Consider the following 11,299-nt stretch of genomic DNA (forward strand, 5'->3'; position numbering starts at 1 on the left):
CGTCATTGTCCTGATTTCAACAACCCCCCCGGTGCACGAAGAGACGAGAACTGGGGGGGGGGGGGGGGGTAGTTCTGGGTTAGTCTAAAAGAAGACGTCGCTATGCAATAGGCGCGTCAAATGCAAGGGCTTGCCAGGGGCAAGGGCAAACACAGACGAGGTCGATACGCATTGCATAGCAGAAGGAATTCTTTCATACACGTAGGGCAGCGCGACCACAGTTGTTATGACCTGGCATCATGCGCGTGCACTGCCTGTTTTCCGTGACGGAGTGGTGTGGTGAGCGTCGAAAGCCTCTAAAGAAGGGAACCGACTTGCAGAATAGCATGGTTTACGAACAGCGATCACAAGCTCATGGCTGCTCATAAAGTCTGCTAGCGCTGTTTGTGTGTGACCTGGTTCATAACTTCGGCAGAACGTGGAACCCAGAATTCGCCATCACGAAAGGGAACGGCAGACACTTCCAGCTGATGAGACGTGAGCGACGCCAGGCGAGCTTGGCTCTGCAGAAAACCGCGTATGGCCAATGTGAGATGCGGCTGTTTTGAAGGCTTGCCCTCGATGCGGCAACAGGGCCCGCACTCAAAATGTGGAGCCACTGGCAATCAAACCACGTGAGTTTGTGAATAGCTCTCTCGCAGCAGAGCCTTTTGTTTCCCTACCCCCCCCATCTCTTTCACTCCGCCCTGTTGTGATCTCAGGCCGCTCGAAGATCACCAGGGAGGCAGAGTCAGCAAGGGAAGCAGCCTTATCAGCGCCGCGCTTGTTGTTCTCAGCTTGTATTGGGAGTGGCTCCACTTTCCGTTGTGAAGAAAGTGTTGCGTACCGTTCGCTTCCTGGAAACATCCGTGGATCAAATTTCTGCTCGCGGACAGAGTTGAAAAGAGCGCAGCCTCTTTCGGCTCGCTTTTCACGTCTGACACAAAGAGTGCCGCTTCTCTGGAATTGTCGTGTGCGCTTGTACCGAAATTGAATGTGCTTCTCCAGAAGAATACCGATCTAGTGCTTCGTAGCGCACCCGTCCACTTTTCGAGTTGTCGGTGTATGCTCGAGTGTGAGTGGTGTTGCCCTCGTGAGTTGCTTCAACTCATTTGCAGAGACAATGATTCTTGTTTTCGAAATGCTGCATAGCCACTCTCTCTTTATCCCAAAATTTTGTTTTCCCCGGAACTTTCACAAGCCTTGGCAAAAGTAGTCGACGTGGCGTGCCTTTTACTGGCAGTGATAGGCTGCTTTGCCATCATGTCATCCAGCGTTGTGATTGTGGGTGACTCCATCTGTGGAGGCGATGCGGATCAGAAGCTGAGCACGAGCTCCGAAGAAGTGTATCTTCGTGGATTTAACACCTTTGCGGGGAATAATCCCAGTGACGTGGCTTTGCTCCACGAAGGAGCTGGCGAAATCGTGGCTGCTATCAGTGGGCACATAGAGGTGACCGAACGCGTGATTTCGGTGAAGGGTCTGGTGCCGCGGTACCAACCGGAAATCGGGGATGTTGTAGTCGGGCGCATCTTGGAAGTTTCAGGAAACAAGTGGCAAGTTGATGTGAACTCAACTCAAACCGCGATTATGCTGCTTTCAAGCGTAACGGAGCCTGGAGGCATACTGCGGCGTCGAGGCCGCGGTGACGAGCTCGGGATGCGCCAGATCTTCGACCAAGATGATCTGGTTGCGGCAGAGGTTCAACGCATCTCTCCCGATGGTGTGATGTCACTGCACACACGCGCAGCGGAGAAATATGGTCTGCTGTCGGGACCGGGTATTTTGGTGACTGTTCGTCCCTCTTTGGTGAAACGCGCAAAGCACCAGTTTGCAGAACTTGCGAACTACCGCACGCAGTTGATCATCGGCATGAATGGTAACATATGGATTTGCTCGTTGCAACCCTCTGCTAGCGACGCGGAGGAGACGGAGCACGCCACTGACGCACGTCAAAACGTGGCGCGTGTTGCAAACTGCATCAAAGCACTAGGAGCGGCGCAAGTCCAGATTCACCCAGCATCGATAGAGGCCAGTGTTGCGGCGTCATTAGAGGCAGGTTTGTCGGTGTTTGATGTTTCGCTTTCAAAGCACAGAGATGCACTTGTGGCACGCGTTGCTGATATGGTGGGATTGCAACACCGTCGCCCTGCTGGCGGCGGTGCTTCCGCGCGAACGCTGGTGTAGAGGCGATCACGTGTACTTTTTTTTTTCTTTGAAAAGCAGTGTTGTTTTTTGTGGCACTAATTCGATTCTTGCTCTGAGTGGGGTAATCGAAGTATTTCGTAGCGTGTGACTACCTGACTTACTTAGAGGAATACGAAAGAAAATGAATCTGACTATTTAAATCCTCAAGTGACAATGTGTCGAACTTTAAACCTGTTGAAGCATACCGGCTAGACGGTGTGCTGGCCTATGATTTTATTCTGTATGCCGAGAATTCTCTACCACCCGCTTGGATTCTCATCTGTTTTCCGCAAGCATTCTTTTGCGGGTTTACGCGCTCACGGCGGCTGGCTAGTTCGCTGTGAATTCCTGTCTGTGCAGTACTGTTCTACTTCCGCCTCTCGTTTCCGTCAAACACGACTGAAGCCAACATCCTTTCGAATATGTCTAGAGGGGACTTTTCACTGTTGTGTCTCGTTGGATGTCGTTACGTGTACGACTACGGGTGCCCAAGCAGTGGGATAGGTTTCAGGTGAACATCGACGAGGAACTTCAGCAAGAAGAGCTCTCAAGGACTCTGACAGAGAGGGAGATCGATGATTTCAACCGACGGAACCTCCACAGCGTCTCGGAGCTCAGTGATCATTTGCGCTTGCTCGTCTTTGGGAGTGATGAGTGTGTTACCTGCTCTGAGGATATTTGTGCAGCTGTCGAGTATATTGTGGGTCCGCAGCGCAGATGGAACAGTAGCTGCGATGAAGTTTGCGAGTTTCGGCGCGCAATCAGCAGAGCGTACCTGAATGAATGGAAGGCTTTTCAGTCTGTCCATCCATCGGTGCCAGAGCGCCTCGCGACGCGCAGCCTGCCGCAGGTGTTTTCTGTACCTCCTCTTCAAAAGGCACAAATGGATCTTCTGATGCAGATGTGCCCGAGGAATGCGGAGACGGGAGATGGCAGCATTTCGATGCGTCTGTGGTATTTAGATAGTGCAGGGTCCAGATGCTCTACGAGGCGAAGGTTTCCATTCGACACTGCCGCCGATGACGCCATCCGGCTCACGATGAGCAGCGCACGGGAGTTTGCAAGCATGAGGGAAAAAACTGATGATACGCCGCTCATCTTTGTCTTCCGTGTTAAGGGGCGAAACGAGTACATTTACGGTTCGCAGCCTCTGATAAATTATCGTTACATTCGTCACTGTGTGAGCAAGCGGGCTGAGATAGATTTGGTTGTGGAGCCTAAAGAAGCGACCCTTTTCGCAGTACCACTGTTTCGCCCGTCCTACCCGTCTCGGACCCTTGCAAGTCCTTCTGACGCAGATGCGTCGAAGTCCAGTACCTCTGAAATCTGTTTGTGGGACCTGACCAGCAAGCTCTCTATCAGGATTGTCGGCGGTTTTGAAAAGCTTGCCATCTCCGCGTCGCGCATGAAGGATGAAAACGTGCGCGACTCTTCGAGCCTGTACTTTGCAGTTCTTGTGGAGGCGTATGTTGGCACCTGGCGTTGCTGCGAACCCCAAATCACTGACTGGCAGCTGTGCGAGAATGCAAAGAACAGCCACAGCTTAGCTGCAAGAGTGTACTGGAAGGACGGGGGAACGGTGACCTTCAGCATCGATCTGTCGAATGTGCCAAGAGAGCTAAAGCTGTGTTTTACGCTGGTGGCTTCCTCGACCGACAGAATCGTCGGTGCTCGGGCAGCCACTGCAGAGGAGGTGATTGCCGCTGTGGAAGTGAACACGAAGAAAACCGACGATCAGGGTCACTCGGTTTTTTTCTTGGGTACGGCCGCCACGCAGCTTTTCGATTACGCTGCAAAAATGCGGATGGGTATGTGGCGCATCTATCTATGGGAGGGCAAGACCCGCGCGAACCCGATTGGCTTGAACTCTATCAACCCCGATTCCAACGCGTGCACGTTTGAGGTGGAGTTCCCGTGTTTCGACAAGCCTGTTTTTTTCCCCAGTGGTCGACCTCCAAAGAGAAAAGAGGAGGATGCTCGACGAAACTTTGCTGACCGTGAGGCCGCCCTGAGCAGCTATCTGATCAACAACGAAGTAGAACAACTGCGCCAGCTGAAGCGGGTGCTGATGTACGATCCCCTGGTGCACCTCTCGAGTGACGACAAGACTATTCTGTGGAAGTACAGGGAGATGCTCCTAGGCCAACCAAAGGCGATGGCCAAGGTGATGAGTGCGGTGAACTGGCTGATGCCGTTCGATGTGTACGAGGCACACTGCCTTTTGCGCCGATGGTCCCCGCTGGCTGCGTTCGATGCGCTGGAGCTGCTTGACGCGCATTATGCTGACTTGGCGGTTCGTGAGCAGGCGGTGGAGTACATTGATAAAATGTCGGACTATGAGCTGCGCGGTTGTATTCTGCAACTCGTGCAGGTACTCAAGTACGAGCCGTATCACTACTCTGCCTTGGCGCGTTTTCTCCTTAGGCGGTCGCTTCGCTCGAACCACATAATTGGCCACTACGTTTTTTGGTATCTAGCTGCCGAAGTCAAGAATCTGACCATTTGCGAGCGACACGGACTCCTTTTGGAGGAACTGATCAAGCGATCTCCGCACCGGTTGGACTACGTGCGGCAAGTGTACGTTTGCAACGAGCTGCTGAAGTGTGCACTGAGGGTGCAACGGGCGCCGAAGAAAGATCGTGTCAAGTGTCTGCGCGCGAGTCTCGCTAAGGTGCGATTTCCTCACCGCTTTACTCTCGCTCTGAACCCCTCAGTGGAGTGCTGCGCGGTCGATATCGATGAGTGCAAGGTCATGGAGTCGAAGAAGTTCCCGCTATGGCTTGCTTTTCGAAATCATCTCGATCAAGACGAGCACTTTTTCATCATATTCAAGTCTGGCGACGACCTCAGGCAAGACCTGCTTACTCTGCAGCTGCTGGAGTTCATGGACAGCCTGTGGAAAGCGTCCGGTCTGGACCTTCACCTCATCCCATACGGTTGCATCTCTACCGGAGAAGGCGTTGGCATGATCGAAGTGGTGTTGAACAGTGACACGATCGCCAACATCACGAGACGCGAGGGTGGGGCACAGGCTGCGTTCAACGTTGACCCGATCATAAATTGGTTACGTCAGTTCAACCATGACCGAGGTGAAGTGGAGCGGTGTCTGTGGAATTTCGTGCTTAGTGTCGCCGGCTACACGGTGGCCACCTACGTCCTGGGCATCGGTGACAGACATAATGATAACATCATGCTCCGCCAGGATGGCACCCTCTTTCACATCGATTTTGGCCACTTTCTGGGCAACTTCAAGACGAAGTTCGGCATCAAGCGTGAGACAGCGCCTTTCATTTTTACTCCCATGTACCTGTATGCGATGGGTGGGTCAAGTAGCCCGATCTTTAAGTACTTTGTGGACGTAGCATGCCGAGCGTACAACGCGCTGCGGCGGCACAGCAGCGCACTTATGATGCTCTTTATGCTGATGCTCTCTACGGGCATACCGGAGCTACAAACCCTGGAAGATATCGAGTGGCTGCGCACAGTACTTCTTCTTAACCGAACCGATGAGGAAGCCTCCGATCACTACAAAGGCCTCATCAACGACGCACTGGGCAATTTTCGCACACTGCTGAACGACTACATCCATATTATGGTGCACTGATGCCGTGGTCATGTACTCGAGACATGACTGTTTCTTTTCTTTGATAGAATCAGCCCCTTTCGGGCTGCTGATATTTGCGTGTGTTTCTTTTTCCGCTGAGAGACACAAAAAAAAGAGAGAACACACAAGATGCGCACCATTTGACCTGGAACAGTCGCTGGGTTCTTCTTGATTATCTTCTTGATCAGAGGCTTACTTCGAGCTTTCATTCGTGTGGTGGTGGGACTGTGCAGCCGGCGGGGCGGAGAGCGCAGTGAAATTCGTGCGCTTACGATGTAGACCGGAACGACCGCTCGCGCACACACAGATGTGCATCTGTTTTTTTTTTAGGGCGTCTTAGGCACCCCTCCCGACACCGTGTACTCTTTCTCTGTGCCTCCGCCTTCCTGTGCTTCTACACGTGCGGTCGACCTGCGCTTCCACTTCCGTTCACTCAAGCGTCACGTTGCCAGCATCAGTAAAACCATACCCGCGAGCAGGCACGTACACACAAGTAAATAGGAGATGGTCGCGTGGGGTCCGCTGCAGCGGCGGCTGTTCGCCTACATTGCTCGTCATCCACAGTTCCAGCAGGCCGTAAGGAACGTGGGGCAGCGCGTGGCGGCTCACCCGACGTTTCAGAAAGCGAAACAAAGCGCGTACTCTGCGTTTGAGAGGGCGGGCACGAGAGCCGCTCGCGGTAGTAGTGTATCAGGCGGGAAAGGGAATGGTAGCACAGAGGAATCGACGCTGAACGCATGGAGGCGTAGGATCAACAACGGCTGGCACAAGCACAAGGCTGGCGTAATGAGCTTCATCGCTGCGAACTTTATGGCCATTCTCATATTTGTTCAAGTCAGCCCAATGCTGTGGCACTCCGTAAAGCGCGGCATCCACTACCTTACCGACGCCCCGTCAAACGTTGAGGGAGAGCGCAAGGAGAAGCCCAGAAAGCGAAAAGCGGAGGCAGCAGAGGAGCAGTCCAGCTTTAAGGCGGAGGCCCCAAACGACACCATGCGTGGCGCGGTTCTTCGAAGGGTACTGCCTCCTCAGACCCCCTGGGGAAGCTACACAGAGCACGGCGAACCGGCTTCGAGGCCGTCACAGTCTTGGCAGACATCGTCTACACTCTTCGACGACACTGTTGGCACGAAGCAGCAACCAGATGCTCAGCAGTCGTTTAACGAGATGCACAAGGATGTGTTTCGCACTCCGGACGGCAGCGCACAAATCAACTTCGACACATCCTTTCTGGTGAAAATGGGTGACGAGACCACGTTCACATCCTCTCTAGAGAGAGAAACACTGACGGGCAGTGTGTCCTCTCACTCACTTTAAGTTTGCTGCGCCGTCCTCCCCCCTCGCCCCTTCAACACTCTCTGTTCCTTTTCTCTTACCACCGACCTCCGTAGCTCTCGCTCTAGGTGTTCTCACATAACAATTTGACTTCGTTCCATTCCGCCTTTTGCTCGTTACCTGCGGCGGCAGCCTAATCGTTCTTTCGAGGTTGCTTAGTAGCCGAAGAGCAGTACAAAGAAACAATCTGTCGCCACTTTTTGCTGCCGCCAGGTATTTGCGGATGTTCAGAGACAAGGCGCTGGAAATAACTGCTGCCTCTCATACCCTTCGTCGGGGAGGGGGATGGACTGCAGTGATGTATGGTACTGCTGCGTTCGGCATTGTGCTACTTCTCTTTGTGGCGTGTGTCTTGGTTCCCTGATACGCTGTGTCTCTGCACGGTTTACGCCACCTTCTAACTGCCCTGTCCTCGAAAAACAAAAGGCTGCACTATGCATGCTCAGCACTGACGCATTTCTTCTCTTATTTCGTCACATATTTCGCCGTTCTCACTCGTTTGCAAGCATACGCCAGGTGATTTGAGCACTGGCATCAAGCGGAGTCATAGTGGTGGTGGCGTTGCATCCGTCACTCTCCCCTCTCTTCCCCCTCCTCTCTCTTTCACAGCAACTGAAGGGAAAGGTGTCATGTTAAATGGGCTGACGCGGGTGAGCACCAGTTCTGAGCTGGAGTCGATACTAGATATCGTGCAATCGTCCGGCGAAATCGCGGTCGTATTCACTTCGCCGAGCATTGGCGATTTGGAGACGATTACAAGCGAAACACAGCGTCGTCAGCTGCGCATTGCGGGAATCCCTCGCGGTGGGTACACCATCCTCCCTGCTATTCCGCTATACGATGACGAGCTGCTTCAGATGTGTGAACGGTACACCTCAGCGAACGAGTACGAGAAGGCGGAAATGCGCAACAGCTTGTATATGCGAGAATACCCACTATTCACGTACAGCATACGCCATCAGAGGGCACTATTTCACCCTGCCGACTACGTGAGCCGGATACTCCAGTTCTGCTCCTATTATGTCCAGGCGCCCGACGCAGACGTTTTGCCGCTGCAAGACAAGAGTCCTTTTCTTCACATTTCCCCCATAAAGGAAATTTGCAAGCATCTCCGCCTCATTGCCCGCGGCACCCCAGTGGCGCCAGACGACTCCGAGTCGCCGGTGCCAGAGCAGCTGCGCCTTCATGCAGAGTCAGACGCGGAGAAGCTTGCAGCCGAGCGTGCCACGGCTATGTCCATCGCAACCAGTAGTGGTGGCGCCTCGGAGACGGAGCAGCCGTCTCTCTTCAGCGGCGTTGCGCCGTCGGCGCTGTTTCAGAAAGGCGCAGTGGAGGAGGTCGACAAGGACGCTGAAGACACCATGGAGGATCTCACCGGCGAGGAGACAGTGGACGCGGTGCACAGCTTTCAGGCAGAGTACTTGACACTGGACGGGTTTGAGCTGGTGACAAAAGCGTCCATCTACTACGACCGCGAAGGGGAGGGGCAGCGCGTCGTTGCGGTGTACATTCCGGGAGGGGTACCAGAGGACACGTGCCGCGCAGCCGCAGCGGTCCTGGAGCCGGCGGCGACAAAAAAGAATCTGCGGGCACCCACGAACGGTGGACTGCCACCAGACACCGGGATCGTAGGCTACTACGACTACCTTACGAATCCTACCCAACACAAGTGCAGAGAGACGGAATACAGCCGCAGGAATTGGGGGCTCTTAGCCCAGAGCGAGCCGTTGCTGAAGCATCTCGACAAGCTGTACAGTCAGTTGGCTCCAATGCACCATCATCTGCAGAGGGTGGCCATCCCGTCACAGTACCAGCTGTGCGGAACAGTCTTCAGCACCATCACTGTTAATAGAAACTTCCGCACCGCCGTGCACACCGACAAGGGTGACTTCCGGAGCGGCTTGGGGGTTCTCTCAGTGATCAACGGCGAGTTTGAGGGATGCCATCTCGCCATCAAAAGGCTCAAGAAGGCGTTCCAGCTCAAAGTCGGCGACGTTCTTCTTTTCGACACGTCTCTGGAGCACGGCAACACGGAGGTGGTAAACCCGGAAATTCACTGGCAGCGAACCAGCGTTGTGTGCTACCTGCGCACTGGACTAATGTCCTCTGTGTGCGAGATGGAGCGACGTAAGCACCTGAATCGGCTCATTCTCCTGCAACTGCTCAACACAGAGGTTCGCAACACGACGGTGAACATCAACGGAGCCGACAGCAGCCTGCCACCGCTGTTTGTGCCGACCCGCCTGGCGAGCCATTTGGCGCCCGTGCAGCTTGCTGCCCTCGGCTTCATTGTGGAGCGTACGGAGAAGCAGAGTGGGTGCGTGGTGGCAATGACGATGGGACTGGGCAAAACGCTTGTTGCACTCACGTTGTGCTTCTCACAGCTGCATCTTGCACCGCAGGCCGACATACTCATCCTCACGCCAAAACCGATCATCAGTCACTGGGTGGACGAGAAAAACAAGTGGGGCATGCACGGGCTCCATTTTCCGCACTTCGTCGCCTCCGACGGGCTCAACTCGTTGGAGTTCGAGCAGCAGCTTCTCGAGTACGAGCGTCAGAGGAACAACGAGAAACCCAAGTTGGGTCACATCTTCGTCATCAACGGCGAGTACCTGGCAGGGTTTCTGCGACGTTTCAAGCGCTTTACGCCCTTGCTCATGATCGTGGACGAGGGCCACCGAGTGGCTGCGAAGGGGAATAAATTGACGGAGTCCCTCGATCGCCTACGGTGCAACCTCCGCATCGTGCTATCCGGCACGCCTTTGCAAAACGACGCCAGCGAACTCTACCGGCTAGTGGGGTGGGTGAACAAAGGCGTCAGCAGGGTACTGCCGCCGAAGCGCTTCCAGGAGCTCGCGAATGACATCAACCAGTTCGTCGAAGGCGACGATGGGGCCTTCTACAATGCAGTGATGGCGCAGGAGTACATTCAGGACTGGATGCGTGGGTTCGTGTTTCGTGAAATGGAAAACGACCTGCCACCGCTGCACGATTACCTGTTGATTTGCGGCTCCTCCGACGTGCAGCGGGAGTATGAGGAGAAGCTGGGCCTCACGGAGACGGCCATGACAGCCCTTAAAGCCACGGAGCACCGACCGCATCACCTCTCCACGCACCCCGCTTGCTACCTGGCCTTCATCTCCGACAGCTACCAATCGATGGTAAGCGGGTGGACAGTGCGTGCGCAGTCGAATACGTCGCGGCCGCGAGTGTCCCAACTGGAGGAGATTGATACCATGCGACTGGAGCAGTATGTCCAGTTGGTCGAGAACGAGCAACTCGACGCCTTCATCGACTTGAGCGGCAAGATGCGGGTGCTCGTCGATATTGTGCTGCGCGTGCAAGCCCGCAAGGAGAAGCTCATCATTTTCTCTCTCTACGTGGGTTCGCAGGACCTAATTCATCGCACCCTGACGGCGCTGCGGGTCTGCACATTTACCGTTCGCGGCCGAGACTCACAAGACCGCCGCCGCCGCGCCATGCAGGAGTTCAGCGAGAACAAAGACCTCATTGTGCTGGTGTTATCAACAAAGATCGCCGCCTACGGTCTCGACTTCACGGCGGCGAATCACGTTGTTCTGTTCGACTCGTGGTGGAACCCGCAGGTGGACGCACAAGCCATCGCGCGCGCGTACAGGCGAAATCAACGGAAGCCAGTGACCGTGTATCGCCTTATCTCGGCAACCGAAAACAAGTTCGTGCTGCGCTCACAGACACGAAAGATTGCCCTCTTCAAGTGCATCCTCCATGAGCGCACCAGTCGGCAGGCGTTGCCCGACGAGCTGGAGGATTGCGCAGCGAACGAGAAGGATGAAGAAAGGCGAATCTTTTGGGCAAAACTGAAAACGACCTCTCTTGCTGGAGATTCTCGGGCGTTGTTGAACGTTTATCGCTACCAGGAGAGCGTTCGCGAAAGCGAATGAGTGCATCAGGCGACAAGGGCTCGGCGTCTCTGCGGCGTCGAATCCATGCGGACGTTCTGTTGGTTACTCTCTTTTCTTGTTTTTCTTGTACGTGCCTTTGATTATGCCTCATCTTGTACCTCCTCGCCTGCTCTCGTATTCCTTCTTTTCTTTTTGGCCGTTGTTCTCTTTCTTGTATGCATGTGTGTGTGTGTGTGTGTGTGTGTGCGTGTGTGTGTGTGTGTGTGTGTGTGTGTGTGTGTGTCTGTGTGCGTCTGGCCAAGGAGAG

At 54.4% G+C, this 11,299-nt stretch overlaps 4 protein-coding genes across 4 annotated transcripts; all 4 read left to right on the top strand.

Moving 5' to 3' along the window:
• Nucleotides 1-1,242: 1,242 nt before the first annotated feature.
• On the top strand, nucleotides 1,243-2,166 carry LINJ_14_0010 (putative exosome complex exonuclease; the record flags this gene model as incomplete). The annotated part of the gene is made up of 1 exon (XM_001464147.1): nucleotides 1,243-2,166. One exon carries the CDS (start codon nucleotides 1,243-1,245, stop codon nucleotides 2,164-2,166), a length of 924 nt encoding a protein of 307 aa, XP_001464184.1.
• A 460-nt stretch (nucleotides 2,167-2,626) lies between these two features.
• Nucleotides 2,627-5,770, top strand: LINJ_14_0020 (putative phosphatidylinositol 3-kinase 2; the record flags this gene model as incomplete). The annotated part of the gene is made up of 1 exon (XM_001464148.2): nucleotides 2,627-5,770. One exon carries the CDS (start codon nucleotides 2,627-2,629, stop codon nucleotides 5,768-5,770), a length of 3,144 nt encoding a protein of 1,047 aa, XP_001464185.1.
• A 504-nt stretch (nucleotides 5,771-6,274) lies between these two features.
• Nucleotides 6,275-7,087, top strand: LINJ_14_0030 (conserved hypothetical protein; the record flags this gene model as incomplete). Its single annotated transcript, XM_001464149.1, has 1 exon — nucleotides 6,275-7,087. One exon carries the CDS (start codon nucleotides 6,275-6,277, stop codon nucleotides 7,085-7,087), a length of 813 nt encoding a protein of 270 aa, XP_001464186.1.
• An 875-nt stretch (nucleotides 7,088-7,962) lies between these two features.
• Nucleotides 7,963-11,031, top strand: LINJ_14_0040 (putative j-binding protein; the record flags this gene model as incomplete). The annotated part of the gene is made up of 1 exon (XM_001464150.1): nucleotides 7,963-11,031. The coding sequence occupies one exon, from the start codon at nucleotides 7,963-7,965 to the stop codon at nucleotides 11,029-11,031; it is 3,069 nt and encodes a 1,022-aa protein (XP_001464187.1).
• Between the last annotated feature and the right edge of the window lie 268 nt (nucleotides 11,032-11,299).

This window comes from Leishmania infantum, chromosome 14 (genome assembly GCF_000002875.2).
Source record: "Leishmania infantum JPCM5 genome chromosome 14".
NCBI classification, from domain to species: domain Eukaryota; phylum Euglenozoa; class Kinetoplastea; order Trypanosomatida; family Trypanosomatidae; genus Leishmania; species Leishmania infantum.